The 22,712-nt window shown below is 53.3% G+C and overlaps 2 protein-coding genes across 4 annotated transcripts; both read left to right on the forward strand.

Annotated features, from left to right (window-relative positions):
• The first annotated feature begins 4,461 nt into the window (after positions 1 to 4,461).
• FOXC2 (forkhead box C2) lies at positions 4,462 to 13,468 on the forward strand. Of its 3 annotated transcripts, none has more exons than XM_035543693.1 (2): positions 4,462 to 6,387; positions 13,296 to 13,468. In XM_035543693.1, the coding sequence occupies exons 1-2, from the start codon at positions 5,023 to 5,025 to the stop codon at positions 13,332 to 13,334; spliced, it is 1,404 nt and encodes a 467-aa protein (XP_035399586.1). In that variant the 5' UTR covers positions 4,462 to 5,022; the 3' UTR covers positions 13,335 to 13,468. The 3 variants fall into 3 exon arrangements, with proteins under 3 accessions (XP_035399586.1, XP_035399588.1, XP_035399587.1); XM_035543695.1 differs by having other exon boundaries at positions 4,462 to 5,922; XM_035543694.2 differs by lacking the exon at positions 13,296 to 13,468 and adding an exon at positions 7,202 to 7,424.
• FOXL1 (forkhead box L1) lies at positions 13,319 to 15,540 on the forward strand. Its single transcript, XM_035543696.1, has one exon. The coding sequence runs from the start codon at positions 13,458 to 13,460 to the stop codon at positions 14,394 to 14,396; it is 939 nt and encodes a 312-aa protein (XP_035399589.1). The 5' UTR covers positions 13,319 to 13,457; the 3' UTR covers positions 14,397 to 15,540.
• The last annotated feature ends 7,172 nt before the right edge of the window (positions 15,541 to 22,712 follow it).

Raw genomic sequence — 22,712 nt, forward strand, 5'->3', positions numbered from 1 at the left:
TGGAAGCGTCGTCCTCCTTCCCGGGAGGGCGCAGGGACCTCACGTGGGCTCACCGTGCTGGGACACCGGGTGGCATTTAGCTCTCCTTGTGTCCGTCGGGGCTGCAAGAGCCAGCGCTGTCCGTCTGTCCGCTGTCACCCCAAAATCACCGCGGTTGCAGCTCCCGGGATGGATGCGGCTCTGCCACACTCTTCCGTCTCTCCTCTGAGGAAGGGGAAGCAAGTGAGAGCAACTGCATGGTGACAATTAATGCAATAGCAATCAGGGGAGCTCAGGTCCTTCCCACAGCTCCCTCCAACCTCCCTGCAGGCCACTCAGTCCCACGTGTGGATTTGGCTTCCCAAAAAGAGGGGCCCGAGCTGGCACTGCAGCAATCAGGATACTTTGCCCTAGGAGTCTGCTGCTGGGTGACGTTTTTTTTGACCGGTTCAATTCACCGCTTTGATTCCACGGCTCTGAAATCCTGTGTGCGCCAAATTGCTTTTCCAGGGCATCTTTTTTTTCATGCAGCCTTTCCCATTAGCTCTCACAGCCTCACGTGGCTCGCACAGATGTCACTGGGAAGTCCCTTTGTAGCAGGAAGCGTACAGGGCCACCAACACCCCGTGTAAGTGGAGTTAGTCCACTTGAGGTGACTGCATCACTTCTAGATTTCATTTTACAAAACCGAATAAAATACTCTGGTCTTTTATTTTTGACCTCTAGAAAGAGGTCAAAAATTTTTGACTTCTAGAAAGGGGTCAAGAAAGGATCCAAGCATTTCATATGGAAGACAAACCGCAGCTCTCACGGTTTGTGAAAACCCTAGAAAAGGGAGTGCCTGCCTCACGCAGGCTGGGATTACAGACCCCGGAGTGCACTGCGGACAATGCAGAAAGAAACTCCTTGTGCTGCAGCAGTCCTTGCCCTGGAGTACAGACCGAACGTGTAAGGGCAGCCACAGAAAACGGACAAAATGTACCCAAAGATGAATGCTGATCTACGTATGTTCATTTTCAATATTGAAATTAAAAATCAGCTGCAAGTTTTTAGGTCAAGCTGTTTTGATGATAAAGTCATTCTTGCGGTGCATTAACTGGGGTACTGGCAATTTGTATTTCTGACCACTGTGAAATGGATTTCCATGTGTGAATAAACAGCCTGTGACCGAATCATTGTGCTTACTAAATAACCCCACAAAGGAGGGATGTTATGGCCCGGACCAACCTGCCTGAGCCCAGCAACCTCACCTGCTGCTGCGAACGGCCGTGGGGTTTGTGCCCTGGTGCCCTTCCTGGGTCGGTCCCCAGAACAGAGGTGACACTGGGGTGTGAGTGTACAGCCAGGAGGATCAGTGGGGCTTTGCTGGGGTGATGCCACTGTTTGCATTGCCAAGGCAAAGCTTTCTCTTTCTTTTTCTTTTTTTTTTTTCTTTTTCTTTTTCTTCTTTTCCTTTTCCTTTTCCTTTTCCTTTTTCTTTTTCTTCTTTTCCTTTTCCTTTTCCTTTTTCTTTCTTCTTTTCCTTTTCCTCTTCCTTTTCTTTTTCATTTTCCTTTCTTTCTCTTTCCTTCTCTTTTCTTATCTTTCTTTCTCTCTTTCTCTCTTTCTCTCTCTCTTTCTTCCTTTCCTTCTTTCCTTCTTTTTCCACTTTCTTTCTGTTCCCTTTCCTTCCACCCTTTCTCATCTTTCTCTCTCCCCTCTGCCACTGTCCCACATCCATCCCTTGTTCCTTCTCCATTCCCTTTCCCTCTCACCCTCCCTTCGTCTTTCTCTCTCCCCCTCTCCCCCCATTTCCCTCACCCCTCTGCCTCTCCTTTCCCCCCCCTCTCCTTTCTTCTCCCTCTCCTTCCTCCCCATCCCTCACCCTCCGGCTCCTCTCCCGGAGCACAGCTCCGGCTCCCACGGGCAGCCGGTGCCGGTGCGGTGCTGGACGGGCGGTGCAGAGCCCCCGGTGCCCCCTGGGGGGCAGCACACGCCGCGCAGTGCTCCCGCCGGGCAGGTGAGCGCCCGCCGGCACCGGCAGCGCCGAGCACCGGCACCGGGCAGCGCCGGCACCGGGCGGCGGGGCCGGGCCGGGGGGAGCCGGGCTGGGAAAATTCCCCGACGGGCGGCACCGTCGGGGCTGAGGCTCTCGGTTCCGGGACAAAAAGGCAAAGAAAAGAATTGGAAGGCAAAACCGGGGGGGGGGGGGGGGGCTTAACTCGGGCAAACGGCGCTGCCGGAGCCCCGGAGGGGGGCGAGAAGAAAAAAGGGCCATGCCCGGGGGGCGAGTGCTTGCCCCTGCCTGGCGCCTGCAGGGATTCCTCTCTGTTCTCCCCTCTTTCGGAAGCATTTTGTTTCATAACGCTGATTTTTCTTTTTTCTTTCTTTTTTTTTTTCTTTCCTCCCCGCGGTTGAAGTTCGGGCTTTTGTGAGCTTGTTGTCAGTCTCTCTAAAGTTCCCAGCTGCAGCGAGCAAAGCCCCGCGGCCGCTCCTCGGTTTTCTGTAGCAATTCATCTCGGTAAAGTTTTCAGCTGAGGAGAGGTAAGATTCAACCCAGGTTATTTCTCGAGAGCGGAGCAGGCTTCTAGGAAGGGACAGCTCTAGGACGCCGCAGGACAGGGTTGCTTTGGTCAAGCTTTTGCAGTTAAAAATTGCTGGCTTGTAAAAAAGTGGCATTGTTTTAAAAATCCCGTGCGCTTATGGACGCTTAGAAAACGCCTCAGTTTTTTTATGAGAAATATGATTTCTTTGAAAACCGAAGATGAAAATAAGAAGTCGTTCGCAAATTATTCCAGGAAAAAAAAAAAAAAAAAAAGTTGTCTCGATAGTCGTAGATTAACAGAAAAATATGAGCAGATCTCGCAGAATTTAGTATTTATTTTCCCCCAAAAAAATCTCCTGCACGTTTGCACTGTTGATGAAACCCTCCGGCTAAATTTCCGTTTATTTCCATCAAAATCGAATAACAATTTCGAAGCGTCCGACGAAAACTTCCCGAACACTTTTCCACCGCGGATCATTTTTGGCGGTACCTCCTTGCAGGGGAGCTGCCCCTGATTTTTTTTTTTCCGGCAATCGCATAAAATCGTTTCCTTTCTTACCAAGAAAATCGCCGGCAATCGCCGGCCCCGCCGCGTTCCCACGGCCGCAGCCGGCTGTGGTCTCGCCCCGTCCGCGGTGGCTGGAAGCGGGGAAGGGACATTTCAGCCAGCAAAATCCCTCCCTGGCTTTGGGAAAAAAAAAAATAATAAATAAAAATCTATTTTTTTAAAGCCTCACGGTGCCCCGCAGATCGCAAGGAGGGAAAGGCGGAATTACAGGGCGAGAAAGCAAAAAAAATCCCAGCTCAGAAATCAGCCCAGGAGCAGCCGGGCGGGGGGAGGCAGCGGGGAGAAGCCCCGCCGAGGTGACAGCGAATTCACTCCGGTCTCATCTGCTCCCTCCGGGCTCGAATCGATTTTGCAGTGACTATTTTCGTGGCCCAGGAGGGAGAGGGGAACTGGCCCTTTCCCACCTTCATGTCTCCGCCGGGCAGCCCGGGGCACCTCGCGGCAGCAACCCCAAGCACCCGAGTTTACACTTGGCCACCATGCGTCCCTAATTGTCCCGCTCTGATTGCCTCTAATGAATTCATTAGAGAGAGGCAGAGGGGCGGATTTCACATGCACGAGAAAATCCGCCTCAACGGCCGTAACGAAAAAAGCCACCTAAGAGCACTGGAAAAACTAAAAACCCCCCTCAAAGTGCCCCGGAGAGGCCGAGGAACCTCTGAGCCCCCAAGGACGGGGCCCGGGGGGCATCGGGCCGGGAGCGGGGGGCAAATTGGGGACAAAGCGGGGACAAAGCGGGGACCGGGTCCTTTCTCCACTGCCACCGGCGAGGGAACCGGCGGCCTTCGGCGGATCGAAGCGGGGAGCCGCGGGGCTATTTCACCGCGAACAAATTTATCGAGGCAGGGGCAGAGCCGGCCGGCACGGAGCACGACGAGGTGGGATCCCCAGCCGCGGTCCTGGGGAGCCAACGGGCTGAAAATGGGCTTAAAAGTTAAAAAAAAAATGGGCTGGTGGAGTGCGGGCGGAGGGCGAGCAGGGACCCTTTCAATGAAATAATAATAAATGGAAATAATAGTGGTAATAAAAGATTAAGTCGTAAATAAAATATCTTAATAAGAATGATGTATTTTAATAAGAATGAAGTATTTTAATAAGGATAAAGTATTTTAATAAGGATAAAGTATTTTAATAAGAAATAAATTAAAAAAAAAAGTGGGGAAAAACTCTATCTATAGGGTTGGGCATATAGATTAAAGCACGGCGAGGGTGGCCGCGCGCGTGGGTGCGCGCGCCCGCGCGCCATGCCCGGCGCGCCACCGCGTCCCGGGGCCTCCCTCCCATTGGCTGCGGCGGCGGCGGCGCGGCACGCCATTGGCGGGCGGCGGCGGCGCGGGGCGGGGCGAGCGGGGAGTAAAAGCGCGGCGGCGGCGGGCCGGGGTTTGAACGCTGCGCAGCGCGGCCGGGAGCTCGGCGGCTCCGCGCACCCCTCGCCGGGAGCCGCCGCCGCCGCTGCTGCTTCTGGCTCCGGGAGGAGTTCGGGCGGCTTGGTTGTCAGCAGAACTGGGTTTCCGCAAGGCTGCTTTTTCTTCTTCTTTTAAATTTTTTCTCCCTTTTTAATTTTTTTTTTTTCTAAATTCTTTTTTTTTTTTTTTTTCGCGAGAATATCGTATTTCCCCTCCCCTCCCGTCGGCATCCCGCTCCGCAGCAGCGCCCGCCGCCGCCGCGGGGCACGGCTAGGTGTGTAGGTCAGAATCACAGTCATAAAGAGGGAGGGAGAGGCCGCCAGAGACCACCCTGCCCCCGGCGACCCGAAGGATGCTGCTGCGGCGCCGCTGCTAGAGGACACGCTGGGATTCAGCTCGTGTCCGGGACTCGCTCTCTCCCTCTCTCCCCTCTTCCTTGTTCCGCAGAGGGGTCCCTGCCGAGGGTGAGGCCCTTCCACCCGCGCCCCTCTTCCTCCTCCTCTTCCTCTCCCCCACGGCTCCGCTCCCCGCGGGCAGCCCTCTCCATGATGCAGGCTCGCTACTCCGTCTCGGACCCCAACGCCCTGGGAGTGGTGCCCTATTTGAGCGAGCAGAACTACTACCGGACGGCGGGGACGTACGGCGGCATGGGCAACCCCATGAGCGTCTATTCGGGCCACGCCGAGCAGTACGCGGCGGGCATGGGGCGCTCCTACGGGCCCTACCACCCGCACCAGCCCGCAGCCCCCAAGGACCTGGTGAAGCCGCCCTACAGCTACATCGCCCTCATCACCATGGCCATCCAGAACGCCCCCGACAAGAAGATCACGCTCAATGGGATTTACCAGTTCATCATGGACCGCTTCCCCTTCTACCGCGAGAACAAGCAGGGCTGGCAGAACAGCATCCGCCACAACCTCTCGCTCAACGAGTGCTTCGTCAAGGTGCCCCGCGACGACAAGAAGCCGGGCAAGGGCAGCTACTGGACCCTGGACCCCGACTCCTACAACATGTTCGAGAACGGCAGCTTCCTGCGCCGCCGGCGCCGCTTCAAGAAGAAGGACGTGTCCAAGGAGAAGGAGGAGGCCCGCGAGAGGCTGCTGAAGGAGCAGCCCAAACCCCCCGGGCTGCCCGGCTCCGAGCTCCCCAAGGAAGCCTCCTCCTCCTCCTCTTCCTCCGCCTCGGCTCCGGCCTCCGAGAAGAAGGTGGTGATCAAGAGCGAGACGGCATCGCCGGAGCTGCCGGTGATCACCAAGGTGGAGACGCTGAGCCCGGCCAGCGGCGGGGCCCTGCGGGACAGCCCCCGCAGCGCCGCCTCGCCTCCCGCCGCCTCCCCCGAGGGCTCCCTGCCCGAGCATCACCCCGCCGGCAACGGGCTGCCGGGGGGTTTCAGCGTGGAGAACATCATGACCCTGCGGACTTCCCCCCCGGGGGATCTGAGCCCGGTGAGTGCCGCCTCGGGCCGGACGGGGGCCGCAATGCCGCTGGGCTACCCGCCGTCGGGGCAGCCGTCGGGTTACAGCGCGGCGTGCAGCCAGGCGCTGGACGCTAGTGGGAGCTACCACTGCAGCATGAGGGCCATGAGCCTGTACAGCGGCGAGAGGCCGGGCCACATGTGCGTGCCCCCAGGGCCGCTGGAGGAAGGCCTGGCCGAGCACCCCACGGGGGCCCCGTCGCCCCTGGGCGCCCTGAGCCTGCCGTCGGGGCAGGAGGGAGCGCTGGGAGCCGGGCATCCCCACGGCGGGGGGGCGGCGCAACCCGCAGCCTCGTGGTACCTCAATCACGGAGCCGAGCTGAGCCACCTGCCCGGGCACACTTTCGGCACCCAGCAGCAGACTTTCCCCAACGTCCGGGAAATGTTCACGTCGCACCGGCTCGGCATGGAGAGCGCCTCGCTCAGCGAGCACCAGGTGAGCAGCAACTCCGCCTGTCAGCTCCCCTACAGGTCCGCGCCGTCCCTATACCGCCACGCCGCCCCCTACTCCTACGACTGCACTAAGTACTGAGTAGCCACCGCCCCCCCCCCCCCCCCCCCCCCCCAAACCCCCTCCATAGGGCAATCCTCAAAACAAAACCCCCCAAAAAATGAAAGGAAAAAAAAAAAAGGAAAAAAAATCGATAATAACAATTCCCCCCCCCAAAAAAATCGAAAATCAGGTGAAATAAAACCACACCAAACCCTTCAGACTGAGGACAGACCTCACAACCTCTCCGTGGACCTGCGAGCCACGGCGTTTGGAGATCCCAAACCCCCTCCTTCCCCCCCCCCTCTTCGGGCCTCCTGAAATGCAAGTAAATTTTACTTGAAAAGGAGATCTCTCCTAAAAAAAAATAAAATTAAAAAAAAAAAAAACAAACACAAATTATATATATATATGTCTATCTAAACAAAGTGGCAAATTTTATATGCTAAAGTATAGGGGGTCTCAGAAAATAAGTTATGGACCAATATCGCAACGACCATTTATACGATTTTAAAGAAAAAAGTATATAAATATATATATATAAATATATGTCCTGGGTATTTTTTAAGTTCTCTGTTGTGCTGTAAAAAATGTGTGGATTTCTAATCAGGCTAATTTTCAGAGCCATTAATATAATATTTAAAGTTGAGTTCACTGGATTATTTTTGTCGCGCCCAACGACTCCTGACTTCCAAATTAATGACAAGTGATTTCTTCTTCTTCTCTGTACAATTATGCAATAGAGTTTCTTTCGTTTTAGAGCTCTTCTTTGCGCAAGACGAGGAAATAATTTATTTTTTGCTGGTGGGTTTTTTTGAAAGAAAAAGACAAAGTATCTGATACTTTTTTTATTATTATTTACGACGTGTGATGTTTTGTATAATAGATCTCATCCTGACCATTCCTAAGGACTATTTGCTTTAACCTGCTTCAAAGTTCGTTTGTCTTATGTGGTCTTAATTGTTGTACTTACCTTAAAATAAATCCATGCTGTTTTTTCTGCTCCAAGTCTGGCGCTTGTGTGTGTATATACGTGTTTTTTGCAAGTTTTCTCCCTCCACCTTTCCTTCGCGCGGAAAAACGTGGCACTCGTTTTTTTTTCTTTTTTTTTTTTTTCCAAACCAAGTCCTTTTCCTGCAGCACGAGGGCTCGTTCCGATTATTTTGGGGGCTGTTGGGTGCTGTGGGGCCGCTCACCCTCCGCCCCAGCCCCTGCAGCGGGGCATTTCCCAGGCCCCAGGAGTTTCGGATTGCTGCCGCTGCCTTTCCTCTTGCCCTGTCCCTGCATCGTAGGCCCGGGCTCTGCTTTGCAGCTGCTTCCACACGGGGCAAAAAAAAAAATAACAAAAACCCCAATTCCCCTATTTTAAGGAAACCCCAAGGGCTGCGAGCAGGGGCGGGTGAGAAGAGCTATCGCTTAAACCCCAGCTCGCCGCGGAGTCTAGAAATAATGCGGGAAGTTCATTTAGGAATCGTTTTACAACTTTTAAATCCCCTCCCGTCTGAAGGTTTGCATGGGTTTGACCTTCTCTTTATCCACCTAAGCCGCTTTTAGGGCCGGCTTCTTTTTTTTTTTTTTTTTTCCCCTCCATCCCCCCCCCCCCCCTTCTCCCCGAACCAACCTGTTAAAGCAACTTCAGCCGGGGGCAGCGATGCTAACGGCACGCTGCGGGCTTCGGGGAGGGGGGGGAGGGAAAAACTCCGCTTCTTTCCCAGGGTTTGTAAGCCCGGCTCCTTGCCCGGCTGCCGGGGCCACCTCCCCTTTTCCCTTCCCCCGCCGCCCCCCTGTCCCGTGTCGCCGTGGCCGGGTCGCGGAGCCCTTCTGCTCGCGGGAGGCTGTTAAAATCGATGACATAAATTGGGTTTGATCGGGTACATCTCGCATGCGCTGGAAAGCTGGCAAGAGGCACAGAAACTCTCGGTTTGAAATGAGAAAAAATGTCCGACGCTCACTTGATCTGTATTTTAAGGAACATTCTTGCAAAACTCTTGCCCTTTTTCCTGGCTCTCAGAGGGTAGTTTTTCTTTCTCTTTTTTCCTTTTTTTTTTTTTTTTCTTGCAACAAAATCCGAAGAGCTATTTCAAAGAGGAAGAAGGTAAAAAATAATAACAAAAATATGAAGCGGGGAAGATTTCTTCCTCGGGTTCAACCCTGTGTTTCCCCGCAGGTTTTCTTCTCCGCAGGCTGGGGAGCAGCGGGCGGGGGCCTGCCCTGCTCTGTGCCCCCCCCCCCCCCCGTGCTGCTGCTGGACAGTTCCTGGGGGACGGGGACACGGCGGGGCTGCAGCAGGGTTTGGGGGCCCCCTTTCACCCCCTTTTGATTTTGCTGCCTCGCTCCCGTCCCGGCGAGGGGCAGCCCCGACGGAAGCAGCAGGGAGGGGGGCAGCCCCCCAGCCCAGCCCGTAGCTGCCCCCCCGGTGCCCCCCGGGGCTGGCTGGGTTTTTCAGGGCTAGGTGGCCTTTACGCTGCCACCAGCAGCCGATGTCGGCAATAATCCTGGAGGGATGTAAAGAGGGGGAGAAGGCTCTGCCCGGTGGGGTGTGCGGTGTTCCCAAGCCCTATTCCCCCCCCCCCCCCCCCCCCGCTGTGCTGCCATCCCGGGGCGGCAGGATTTCAGCAGCCTGGCAGAAAAAGAAAAGCCCTCGCGAAGGTGCTGAGAGCAAGGAGCCCGGGTGCTTGCTTCCTGCAGGATCAGGCCTTTCCCCCAGCCGGGAAGACCATCCGGGGCAGGGCGGCCTCCCGGCTCCCCCCTCGGAGGAAGCTGGGGGCTCAGGTGCCCTGTGTCCTGGGGGGGGGGGGGGGGGGGTCAGACCTCGTCTGCCCCTTTCCCCGAGCCCCCCGGCCTTTCCGAGGGGAGCGCTTGCTTTTGGGGCTCATTTTGCAGGCGAGGCGAGGAGCGCGGGGCTCAGGCATCTTTCCGTGGCTGCATTTAGAAGCTGAGCTATGGGGTTCAATGCCGCGATAGGCGTTTGTCGCGACAGGTGACTTCAGCCCGAGGCAGAGGGGGAGGAAGGAAGGAAGGAGGAAGGCACAGGGCAGAGCCTACGGCCTTGTGACGGCCCTGATGCATCTTTTCCCACTCCAAATAATCCCCCACCACGTCCTTAGGACAACGTTTGCAGCTGAAGCACCCCCAGAGCACCCCCTTCGAGCAGGTCCGGGGACCAAGCTTTGCCCCGGCGGGGCTGGCTGAAGCTGAAGGATGCCCCGGGACGGGGCCCAGCGCGGTTCCGGGCAGCGGATGAGGATGGTGGATGGGTTTTTCTTGCTGCTTTGCCATCAGCCTACGGTTTTGCAAACCTGTCTGAGAGCCCAGACAGCTGCGGGGCTCGGGAGGGGAAGGGCAGGCGGTTTCCCAGCTCGTCCCCACGGCGCTGCCGGCAATGTCCCCACGCCGGCGGTCACCGTGCCCCGGCCGAGGGCGCCTTTCCCAAGAGCTGCAGGACCCGGTTAAAACTCACTGCCTTTAGGAAAGTCTCCGACCTCTGCACAGGCCTGGGCACGGAGCCGTCTGCCTTCCCTCCACGCCATCCTAAATCCCCTAGAGCTCGGCAGGGCGCCGTGGGAAGGCATCGGACAGGAGCTTTTGGGGCAAGGCCTCTAGGTCTTTTGTCACTTCGGAGGGGACTTTGCAGCCTGTCCATACCAGGCAGTGAGAGGCTAGGAGATAAAGAAATGTACCCCCAAACTGTGCCCATTTCGAGCGACTTTGCAACTGTACAGCGCCGAACACCCGGGGCGAGGGGTGGGCGCTTGGCTGTGGCTCAGGGCTGCTCGCATCTGTCAGAAGGAGGAAGGGGCTGGGGCAAGGGGCTGGGGCAAGCCGAAAGCCACTGCCTCTGGTAAACCTGCGGGGGGGTTTAACCCCTTCCGAAACCGCTCTGCCAAGGGCTGGACGGGCCCGGACCCTGCGGCGGGGCAGGCCGCGGAGGGAGTGGGGAGCACTGTTTTATTTATCCCCAGTTCCCCACCAGTATGGGCTGCGGAGGGAGTGGGGGGCACTGATTTATCCTCGTTCCCCACCGCTATGGGCCGTGGAGGGAGTGGGGAGCACTGATTTATCCCCGTTCCCCACCAGTATGGGCCGCGGAGGGAGTGGGGAGCACTGATTTATCCCCGTTCCCCACCGCTATGGGCCGCGGAGGGAGTGGGGAGCACTGATTTATCCCCGTTCCCCACCGCTATGGGCCGCGGAGGGAGCGGGGAGCACTGATTTATTTATCCCCCGTTCCCCACCATTACGGGCTGCGGCGGGAGCGGGGAGCACTGATTTATCCCCCTCTCCCCCGGGATCCCCGGGCGGGAGCGCTCCTCGCTGCTGCTTTAAAAGGGGCCTGTCAGCTGGAGAGGAGGGGAAACACGTCCAGGAGCGCCTCCGTCGCCGGCTCCGCATTTCTTCCGCTCAGGGGAAGAACAACAACAACAAAACAACAAAAATCCTTCTCCGCAGCGTTGCTCACTCTCGTCCGCTCCCTTCCCGGGCCACCCCGCAGCCGTCAGAGCCGCCTCGGCTGCAGGCACGTCCGAGGGCTGCTCCCGGGCAGATAACGCGGCGATGCCGCTGGCAGGAGAGAGACACCAGGCAGCACATGGGCTGGGAAGAAGGAGCAGACAGAAAAGCCGCATCTCCGCCTCCAAGGATTTCCTACCGCAAAGACGGGGCGGGGGGGCGGGGTGGGGGAAAGGAGGAAGCAACAATTTTCCTGGGGGAGGGAGCTCGGGAGAGCCCGCGTGCCCGTCTCCTGCCGTCCACGCGAGTATTTATTGTTTTAATAACCCGTGTTTGGAGTGCCTTGGGAGCAGGGGGATTCCCCGAGGTGGGGCTGTGCGGAGGGGGGGTGGGAGACGACCCTCGGTCCCGGCTCGCTGCTCTGCGGGAGCGTCGAGCAGGTGAGAGCAGCCGGGCTCTGCACCATCCCTCCCCGCTGAGGATGCTACTGGGTGGGGGGGGGGGGTTGGCGGGGAGAGGGAGACTGCCCGGCAATGCTGGTCCCCACTCTCGAGGCGCTCCTCCCTCCGAGCCCTCCTTCTGCTTTGATTTATCTGGGCTTTTATTGCATTTATAGCACGCCGGATGGCGTGCCGGGGGCCGGCGGGTGTGCGCAGCGCGGGGGAGGGATGCGGCGTCCCCGCAAGGGCGGTGTTAGTGGGGTGGGTTTAATCTTCCCCCTCTCCTTTTCCCCTTCCCAACCTGCCTGGGACGAGCCAGTGAGCGAGGAGAGCCCCGAGCCTCTCTCTCCGACGGAAGCCACCTCCCTGGGCAGTCCGGCTGCGCATCCCGGACTGGTGATTGTGCTTTATGGGTTTTGGGATCGTTTGCGGCCCCATAAAAATCCCGTTAGATTTCTGCCCGGGGGTGAAAGCCCCTCGCCCTCTGCACTGCTCGGGGAAACGGCAGAGGTGGGCGAGAAACCCGACGGGAGGAGAGGGGGGGCACGGCCAGGGCCAGGCGGTGCAGGGGGCACCCCGGAGCCCGACCTTCACCTCCTTCCCTGCCAGGTCGCTACAAGCGGGTTCTTTCTCTCTGAACGAGGCTCCAAGGAAGGGATATCCCCTGGGTCAGATCTTGCTCCCCTCCTTAAATAACCAGGGAGGGAGCATCTTCCGTGCTGGCGTTCCTTCTCCTGAAACCCTCCCTTTATTTCCACGGCCCTATAACGGGGGGACACACACCCATTCACCCCCCATCCCCTGCCTCCTCTTCCCTCCCCCAGAGAAATGATGCTCCACCGCCGGCTCTAACGCAGGTCTGAGCCGCGGTGGCCTGCGGAAAGAGCCGACACCTCGAACCGCACCGGAATACCTCAGGGCTTCGGATTAAAGCTGTTACATCAGTAAATTAAAAAAAAAATACATAAAAAAAAATCCAACAACAGAAAACACAGACCCAAACCTGGACGTTTATACAGAAAAAGAGCATCACAAATTCCTAATGTAAGCACCGGCCAGCTGTGTGCACTTGTAAAGTTGTTATAATCCCCCTCCTTGTTATAAACAGGAAAGTACATAATATAAAGCAACAGGCCCGCATTCACAAATACTGACCCTCCTCCCCGCGCCTGCCAAATTCCCCTTGTCTGAAGCTCGCTGCAGCCCCCGGGCGTCTCTCCCGGCTCAGCCCCTGCCCGCACGGCGCTCGCCGGCCACGGGGGGGGCCAGGGCCAGGCCCGGCCTCCGCCCCCAGCCGGTCCTCGACGGGAGGCTGCGGCCTCCGGCCCGGGGCCGCTCCGCACCTGGCCCCCGCACAGAGCCCTTCCTCCGGCAGGGAGTCCCCTGCTCCTTCCTCCCCTCCGCAGCGCTGCTTTCTCCTCTCCTCGATCCGGTTTTCTTCCTTTTCTCTCCTTTTTTTTTTTTTTTTTTTAAATTATATTTTTATTTTTTTGGTTAATGCCCCCGTTTTCCTGCGGGGATCCTCGCCCGCTCCTCCCCGAGCTCCAGCAGTGCACATCCTGCTCTGCTGTGTGTGCTTACAGCGTCAAAGGGTGGACGTGATATTTCAAACATCAGATCAGTGCGTTTATATATTGGGTGCCCGGAAATTTTTCCAAATAAACACAGCTTGATTCGACTTGGGTGGGCAGACTTATCAACAGACTAATTCTATAAACAAATGAAGGAATAACCCGGAGACCATTGGCTGGTACCAGCAAGACACGTGGAGAGAGCTTGGAGTTTTGTAGCAATGAAATTTTAATTAATGTGGGTGGGCTGAGAACACAAACGACTGTTTATCAGAGACAATTTATTTTCCAGTGCTAAGTCAACATATAATAGCAAACTTACAACAATTATTTAACTTCTCCCCCCCCGTCCTTTTTTTTTTTCCCTTTTTTTTTTTTTTTTTTTTTTTTTAAGAGCTATGAAGCAGGGACAGAGGCAGAGCGAGCTCGTTGAGGCAGGGCTGGGATCTGAGCTCGCACAAATAGCTCCCCGGCGGACTCGCCCCAGGTTCCTGCCCTGCCCTGGCCCTTCGCTGGGCTCCGAGGGGGAAGACCCGGAGCTCCACGCCCGCCGGCCATGAGCCATCTCTACGGCAGCCACCTCTCCCCCATGGGCAGCCCGTCCATGCTCTACCTCCCGGCCGCTCTGGGCTTCGCCCCCAGCGGCGCTCTCTCCCGGCAGGACCCCCCGCAGAAACCCCCCTACAGCTACATCGCCCTCATCGCCATGGCCATCAAGGAGGCTCCGGAGCAGAAGGTGACCCTGAGCGGCATCTACCAGTTCATCATGGACCGCTTCCCCTTCTACCACGACAACAAGCAGGGCTGGCAGAACAGCATCCGCCACAACCTCTCCCTCAACGACTGCTTCGTCAAGGTGCCCCGGGAGAAGGGGAGGCCGGGCAAGGGCAGCTACTGGACCCTGGACCCTCGCTGCTTGGACATGTTCGAGAACGGCAACTACCGACGGAGGAAGAGGAAGCCCAAAGCCGCGGGGCCCCCGGAGGCTCGGAGCGGTGCCGTGCCCTCCGACGGCGGCCGCCCCGACGAGCCCAAGCGGGCCAAGGGGAGCGGAGCGGGGCACAGCCCGGCGGCGGACTCGGGCGACGAAGGGGCTCCGGGACCGGCTGCCGGTGGCGGGGGGGGAGAAGGGGTTGCCCCCGGGAGACCTCCCCGCTGCTCCTCCGCCGCCGCCCCCCGGGCTCCCGCCGCCTCCGGGGGGCCGCCCGCCGCCCCCCCGGCGCTCAAGAGCGGTCCTCGGGGTCGCAGCTTCAGCATCGAGAGCATCCTCGCCCAGGGGTTGCGGCAGCCCCCCCCCGGGGCCGCCCCCAAGGCCCGGGAGAGCCCCGTCGGTTGCCTCGGCGGCTCCCTGGTCGCCAGCGGGGGCTTCGGGCCGGCCCTCAACGCCTCCCTCATGCTCGACTCCCAGGTGCACGGCAGGCTCTACCACATCGGCATCCCCTTCCTCTCCTGCTTCCCTCTCCACTTCTCCGAGGCCGTACTGAATTTCCAGTAGGTGCCCCCCACCCCTCCAGCCCCCTCGCTGCTCGCTGGAGGGCACAGCTCGGACTCGGACCTCGCCACGCGGGTAAAAGACCAAAAAAAGCTCTTAGAGGTGACTCAGGATTTCAGGGCATTTTCAAGGCACGTCTCGCTGCGGAGAGCTCCTTAGGGACTGCTTCTCCCCACCCCCCAGCCCCCCCCAACCAGATCGACTGTGCAAGGTAAAGCGGTTTTCTTTTCACCTCGGTGGCGGAGGCACAGAGAGGGGGCACTGGGGGGGTCCCACGCTGGCCTCCACGCCCTGCAGGCTTTGCTCTGCGGCTTTCGCCTTTGCATCCATCACGTTTCTTAGACCTGCTTTCTGCCACCCCCCCTCTGGTCTCCAGTTTTCTTTATTTTTTCTTCCTTTTGAAAACCCAAACCACCCCTTTTTATTCTCATGGAAGGGGGCTGAGATTTGCTTTGCCATGCGTACCCATGGGGGCCTGCTGCACACCATCGCTCCTGAGTTCAGCCCAGCCCTCCGAGTGGGTAAAAGGCAGGTAACCAGAGTAACCGGAGCTGAAACAAGGGCAGACGAAATAATCCAGGCTCATTCTGCGCAGTCCTGCTTGCTTTGACTCAGCACTGTATATAACTCACGACGTTAACGCAAGCTGTTTTCCTGCCCAGCAGTTGCGCTTCTTGAGTATCGCAATAGTGATGTCTCACTTCTGTCTCGCTCAAGTGGCCGTGGAGAGGGGGCACGGATGAGCAAACACATTTTGAACGTGGAGAAGCGGCCCGTTTCCCTGGGTGGCTGGGATCGGTTGCTTCTTACCAAAAAAGACTGAAGCCGGGTTGTGGAGGCTGGTCTTGGCATTTCAAAGGAGCTGTGTTAACAACCCGGACAACTACCAGGAAAAAAAAACACAGACCAACAGAAACCATCAACTACGTTTCCCAAAGTTTTTTTTTTTTTTTTTTTCTTTTTTCTTTCTTAAAGAAGGAAAAATCAAGACTCTTTAGGAGCAATCAGGAATATTTTTTTTTTTTTGCCATGATAGAGGCTTTCTGTATATTAATGGATAAATGCCCTTTTGGAAAAAAAAAAAGTCTATATTCTCAATTTTCATTATGAAACCAACCTATATCCAATAAAAGCATTTGGTCCAGGACCGTGGCTGATGCGTTGTCAAACTCCCCTCGCCTCGTGCAGCCTGGTGGGGTGACGCTGCCAGGAGGAGGTAAAAGGGGACTGAGGAGAAATACAGGGGCTTGGGGAGTGACCTGTTTCTTGTAACTGTGATTTCATCTTTCCTGAAGTGATTCTGTCTCTCTCCTCCCTCCATCCCACCCCTTCTCATGGCCTTACCTGGGCTATGGAAGTCTGGCTTCTCAGGTGAGCTGTGGGTCAGCTTTTCCAGAGGATGGCCGGCGCCTAACACCTCGCCTGCTTGCCTTGACATTTGGACCAGGAGCTTAGCAGGGCTCAGATCAGCATGAAGCAAAGAGCTCTCAAGTGGGGAAGTACAGAAAATCCCTGAAAGGTCGGAATGATGTGGAGTTTCCCAAAAGGAAGATGCTCACAGGTGGATCCCTGGGCAGACGCAGATACAGCTTTTTCCAGGAGTGTGCCAACACCCTCAATGAAAAAAAAAAAAGAAAGGAGAAAAAAAAAGACAGGGTGAATATTTATATAGATTTGCAAGACAGACAAAATAACATCCACTATATGCTTCCTATTTCTGGCAATTTCTGTTTAAATAACAATTGAGCCCATTTTTTAAAGCTACGGCACCAAATCAGGAAAATCTTGTGATAGTGAAGGTGTCACCGCCCGCTCAAAGCCACTTGGGCTCCCACCATCACTTACAGAGCTGGGCACATGCTGGGAGGGTTCATCAATTCCCTTGTCCCTGCAACGCCACTCCTGTGTAATTACAGACAGGCACTGGAGCAAGTTAAATAAATGGCAGCCTTACTAGGAGGGTTTGAACAAGCCCTGTGGAGGCTGGGTGCTAACATCACCCATATGAAACAGCAGGGGCAGGGAGATCAGGGTTAGTTCTTGCCCGGTGGTGCCTTGAGACCTCCCATCATCCCTCCCCCCCCAGCTGCTTGCATGTCATAGGGCTTGGTCATGCATGGGAAACGGGGGGGGGGTTAATCCTGCCTCTGAGGATGTATGAGGCCAGGTCTCCATCAAGCTCCAGAGCTTGGTCCCACAGCAGAGATGCTGGATCCTTTGTCTCCCTTCAGCCTGGCCTGGGGAAGGGTTTTTCCCCCGGATGACTATTCGTGCTCTCAGTCACAAGGCAGTTTATAGACAGAAAACCCTTTTTCTTTGTGAGTGAAGCCCCTCCTGACACACAGCAGATGTTCCCACCAGCCCTGGGGAGAGCTCTCCCATTGCAGCTGCACAGGGCATGGTCCCTGGGAATTTGCACACCTCCAGGGTACGCTGGCAAGTGGCCATTTGCTTCTGTGTGCACAGAATGTGGGGACAGCCACATGCAAAGAAAAATCCACTAAAGCCCCCCCGGGCAGTCCCATCACATGTTTTTATCTGTGTCTCCAGCCTTGGCTGGATCCCTTTTTCCTAACTTGGCCCCCGACCTGTGGTGCCCCAGTCCTGGGACCTCTCAGATCCTATTCCAGCTCCCAAAATACCTTTTTGGTCCTGCTGCCTGGGTTTTTCCTGCTCACACAGGTGTATCCAGGTGCACGGGGGAACCATCAGCAGCCACTGCGACCATTTCCTTCACTGATGGCCTCCACCTCGAGGCCCTTTATGTACAAGGGCAGACCCTGCTCAAAATAAATAAACAAATAGAAAACATCTGAAGGAATAAGACTGAAGTTGGACTGCAGCTTGACTTGTATGTTTTTGTCACAGGCGTGTTTTGGGGGGATTTAACCTTTTCTGCGTGATAGGAGTTTGTTTCCTTGAAGCTTTGCTCACAGTGACATTTGGTTTTATGTCTGTTTTGTTAGAGTGGAGTGGGACTGAGCCCAGCTGCAGTATTTAAAAGCTACACCAGGCCTGAGTTTGGTTTCACTTGGGAGAGAAAAATTAACAGGCTTCTTGTGTTCTGCACAAGGGTGACTCTAACTCGCGTGAACTCAGAACCAAGTAAATAGCTCTGAGAGGCAACTCAGAATTAATTGGGATCAGGCCATCGGTGTAACTTGCAGGAGATGAATACTGAGAAAAAGGGTCTTGTTGCCAGCTCACGGAATGACTAACCACACAAGGCTTTTGCACGTCATATGTTTATATATAGAAGAGCAGAACTAATGGTACAATAAAAACAACTGCAGTTCGGTGCTGAGAAAGAAGTGTGCCTATCAATATGCCAGTACCTGGCATCTGCGTGGGGCTGAACATCCTCGATTCCTCTGCACATCACCCAAATCTTGGTGCTGTGCCGTACAAAACAGACACCGTGTCCTACAAACACAAACGGCCTGACAAGCTGCAAATATTCAATGTCAATGGTTTCACACCTGTTCCATAACCAAAAAAAAACCAAAAAACCAGTTGCCAAACACAAAACTGCCACCCAGTGTTTAACTCATCCCTGGAATCTCCCCCCTTTTGCTTTCCCAACCTCTTGGGCTTGGCTATAAACACAAGTCTGCAATACTGCAAAGAAAAAGGAGAAAATAGCCTATGATGCAGTATAAACAGCATACTCCTTGTGTGGGCGATATATATGCTTTTCCGTTCCTCCGGGGAGGAATGACCTCTCCCAGCTGAGCAAGGTTTCACGTCGCCGAGCTCTGCAGCCAATTTTAACTCGTTGGAGCACAGAAGGGCTGGAAGAGGTTTGTGGTGGACCTCTTCGGGTCACCTTGCTCCGAACACAGGTTTCCAATGAGGGGAACTGAAAACGCTGCGTAGCAGCCTATTAAAACAGTTCAGGAGTTTTATTTCTCATAAGTGGGGCTTCCAATCTTGAAATTCACACTGCATGTGTCCTCTTAAAGTTGGTCCCATAGCATATATACACGTATATTTATATATATATAAAACATCAAGTATTTACATATGTGCAGAAGCCGCTTTCAGGAATTGTCACTCAAAGTTCTTGGCTGCACATGCCTGATTTCAAGGTGACACAACCCAAGGGGACTTTGTAGCTGCTTCTATTTCATTTTGGTCCCTTTTAATAATTCCTTCTTCCGTCATCCTTTCCCAAGGAGGACACGTACTGGAGAGAACATCCCTTTTCACACCAAAACCCGCTGGCCTCCTGCTAATTGCTCTTCAGCCTGTTGTAAAAAGCTGTCAATTCCAGAAACAAGAGGGCAGGAGGATCTGCTCTGTTGCTTGATTCATAGCCCTGCACACCCAGAAAACGGGTCTCCTGGGAGACGGCATTTTGGATATTAAACAGATCGCATACTTGATTTTCAATGAAAGACCAGGAAGACAAGATCACAGGATGAGAGAAGTTACAGATGGAAAAGGTCTATGAGGTTATGCAATTCATCAGTCTGGACATTGCATAATTGCTCCCTACAGTATATTTTTAGTGCTTTATCCAGACAAATCATTAAGTGCTTTAAAATGGGCCAGATTCCTCAAATGCAATGCGTGCTAAATCACAGCTGATTTCACAGAGGCTCGTAGCTCACAGTGTCTAATAAGACACCAGAAGAAAGTTTTGTGTGGTCAAGGAGAACTGAACCGGCCCTTCCAAAAATAAATACTGATCTGATTCAGTATTCCTTATAGGAATCTTTCCTAAATTGGCTGAATTAGAATCCTTAAATCTCATTTTCAGATTATACTGAATAATACGTTATTACTTATTCAGATGTTCTCTTAGTCCAAAGTAAAACATTGTTAATGTTCATGTGAACGCAATTTGTTTTAAGCCAGCTTCAAAGCCAGTTCAGTAAAGCGTAAAGAATGTTTATTTAAAATATAGTTGCTAAATTTAGCATGAGCTTGGTTAGCCTAAATCTTAGCGACATTTTTAGAGAGCACATTGCAAATCAGGAATGCATGGAGAAATAAATAAACCTTCCCACATTTTTGGAAATCGAGTAAGAATTTGCAAGTTATTTCTTGCACGGGCAATTTCCGTGGATTGGAAAGCTTTATGAATAATGCAAATTTCCCACTAAGCAGACAGCTTAAAACACAATGCTAATAATTTTCATTGTAATTTCATTTCAAGGAACACTCCCTCAAGGAGGAAACAATGCTAATAGCAGTCAGCTATTGTTATAAAAATTACACAGGGCATTAACATGTTTCAATATTTACTCAAGCTCTTCGCAAAGCACTGAATAGCTCGGCGGAGCTGCAGTTGGCCTTGAGCCACATCTAAACCCCTGCAAAGGAAATCTTGCATTGGAATTGGGTCCTGTGCTCTTCCCAGTCCTTAGGACTCTGGATCTGACCCCCGTCCCTTGCCCAAGTCCTCGCTGGGTTCGACGCCAGCCTGCCTGTGGATGGTGCTGAGCCATGCCGGAGCTGCTCCGTGGTGCTGGGGCTCACCTGAGCTGGATGCAGGCAGCAGATTGGAAGCGTGCTCATTTATATGAGCCCTTTTTTACACTCCCAGCACAGCAAAACACAGGACACGGAGCTCTACGATGGCCTCATTTACATTACCATGAGCTAATTCAGCTGGATGGTGATTGAAGCAGGAGAAAAGGCAGCCTTGCTGGAAATTATGGCCTTCTGTCCATTTAGACAGTGGACAGATGATTTTAAGCTTTCCCTTTCTTCCAGCATCACCTTCCTGAGTTCACCTGGGGAAAAGAGGCACATCTGGGCCACCTTTAAGGTATGCGAGTTTGCCTTAGAGAAATGAGGCAAACACTTGCAGGGAAGACAAGCAGACTCGTTATGGTAAGGAATTAAATTATCCTTTTTTAGGTCAGTATCCGAGGGCTGGAGCAGCATCTCCATCCTTTCCCTCCACCTTTCCCCGAAGAAACAGTCACAGGGTTGGTTGAGCTCTCTCAGCCCTGCAGGTGAAGGCTTGGGAACACACAGACCCTACACACTAATTCCTGGATCTGCACTGAGGTGGACCCCTTAATTCTTCACTACCTATCTTCAATTGCTTACTAGGTCGCTGTTTTCATTACAAAAGCAATATGTAATAATAGTTGTTAAAATAATTGTATTTCTGTTTTTACATCTGTAAAGATTAAGTTAAACAGTATGAAGCCCATTAAACTATTTCATGTCATGCTGCCATAAATTTCCTCCATTCCCATTGCTACTATTATTCCAGAGTAAACTCTGAGATCAAGCTGCTGCCACACAGAGTTATTTATAGGAGCTCATTCATCAATAAAAACTTCAAAAGAAATCTGTTACTCTTCTATTGGGAAGCCAAAGAAAACTAACATAAAGACAACCCTGTTAAGAAACAAAGCTAAGGAGACCACAAGGCATTCAGTTAAGGAAAATCCTGATTTCTAACAAATACCATGCAAGGAAGAAAAAAAAAAAAAGATTGTTGGCAACATGAATCCTTTTAAGTTACTTCATTTTCATTGGACGGTTAAAATAAACTGTTAAACAGTTGTGTTTGTCCTGGCTCGGCCCCCTCATTAGGCTTCATGTGATGGATTTGTGATCTCGCAGTGTGTAAGGAGCTCTTCATCTATTGCAAAAACTGGTGCTGTCTTTCCACTTGTCTCAGCTGCCCGTCCACCCGTCTATCAGCACCGCAGAGACCTAATGAGCAAGATGCTGAGTCGGCAACGGAAAGCACCTACCTCCCTAAAGGTGGATACACAGAACAGGGGAAGGTAGAGATTTCATCATCTTTATTCTTACTTTATCTTTTGTGCATGTGAGCTGTGCAGCATTTGCTTCTACAACACTGGCAGAGCTGGTCCTTGAGTGTATGGGGGGTCTATTGCTGTGCTTCGCTGCCTGTACCAGCCCTGGTCCTTGCAGAGCTGCTCATGTCTCTCTCAGGACTGTTTGGAGCCACATCAGATCTCAGCGCTTGCCATTTATATCATAGCAATTACCCATCATTGGGGAAGCAATATTCTTCTCCTTTTTGCAAGAACTTCACGAGTGAGGTTTTCCTAGAGTTCTTTGTAGGAACATCAGCTCAGCGATCTGCCAGATCCCGTCATGGTAAGAACATCCCCAAACAGTGCTTTTTGAGCTCAGCAGACAGAAATTTTCTTGTTCCCACCACAGCAATCTGAGCCCCAAAGGCAATATGGGGCTCAAGCACAAGTGGTATAAAAATATCATGGTCACATCCTCAAACATCAAAGCCCAGAGGTGGGGATGCTACTTCCCAGAGATCTCTTTACCTCTCTGTCATTACTCATGCAAGCTTAAGCAGGGCAGTTTGCGTGGATTTCATCTCAATCAACACTAGTCATCTGACAGCTCAACACCTGATCTAAGCTAGCCACCCAGGCTCCCTCCCTAATTTTCCAGGAAAGCAAAACACCGTCAGAGAGTAGATCTTCCAATGACCACAAGCCCAAACTTTAGGGAGGTGAAATCACCCCTTGGTTATATGCGGAGAAGCCGGATGACCAGCTGATATGAGGTCTGTGCTTTAGAGAATCAGGGGAGAGGAAATCCACCCACAGCAGATTGCTTCTTCCAGACAAGATGTCAGCCTGCTTGGCAAGGGCAGTAAACCCCTTTTCTCTAAACAGAGTTCTCTCTAAACTTGCCCCAAAAGCTATTTTTGTTTTTCTTACAAGCTGTTTTTGGTTGGGTTGTGCTGCAGTGGAGGTAAGACCTCATTGTTTTCCTTCTGCTGTAGACTTAGACCAGGGAGTCCCAAGTGGACTGCTAGTGATGTGACTTAAAAACAGCCCTGCAGTTGCTTCCCCAAGCTCAGGTACTCAATAAAGAAATTTGCAAAGGCTTGTTATAAGCCACCAAACTAGGGTCCCAGAAAATCTCTTTCCTCACAAAGATCTGGAAGAGTTACTTCACTTTTGTCCATCATGTGCTTTACTACAAATTGAAGCTCATGTATCCAGCTTTGCACTCATATAATTATAGTCACTGAAAAAGGGGGAGAGCCAAGTCAGTCATGTTGACCCAATTACACCAATGAGAAACATTTTTATACATTGCTATAGCTTATATTTGGAATAGGTCTGAGCAGTGGGGACACAATGATTATTAATAAACATGAAATGTCTCCGTATACAAACCGGATTTATTCCAATTTAACTGTACCTACTGTTAAATATAATAACTTTGTTATGAAAAGGGCAAAGAGAAGCCCTTAATTGTTGTGTCTGGTTTCAGATTAGACTCTACATAAACTTGAAGTAACAATAACAATTGTGGTCCACTTCTTATGGAGCATTTTTCACTGATTTC

This window comes from Cygnus atratus, chromosome 12, assembly GCF_013377495.2.
Source record: "Cygnus atratus isolate AKBS03 ecotype Queensland, Australia chromosome 12, CAtr_DNAZoo_HiC_assembly, whole genome shotgun sequence".
Classification (NCBI taxonomy): Eukaryota; Metazoa; Chordata; class Aves; order Anseriformes; family Anatidae; genus Cygnus; species Cygnus atratus.

What these genes read in the sequence shown, in the direction of transcription:
- FOXC2 (XM_035543693.1), top strand. Translation starts at nt 5,023, where the DNA reads ATGATGCAGGCTCGCTACTCCGTCTCGGACCCCAACGCCCTGGGAGTG. An exon ending in CCTCGCTCAGCGAGCACCAG is followed by an intron (nt 6,388 to 13,295) that starts GTGAGCAGCAAC and finishes TTTTTTTTTAAG; the next exon opens with AGCTATGAAGCAGGGACAGA.
- FOXL1 (XM_035543696.1), top strand. Translation starts at nt 13,458, where the DNA reads ATGAGCCATCTCTACGGCAGCCACCTCTCCCCCATGGGCAGCCCGTCC.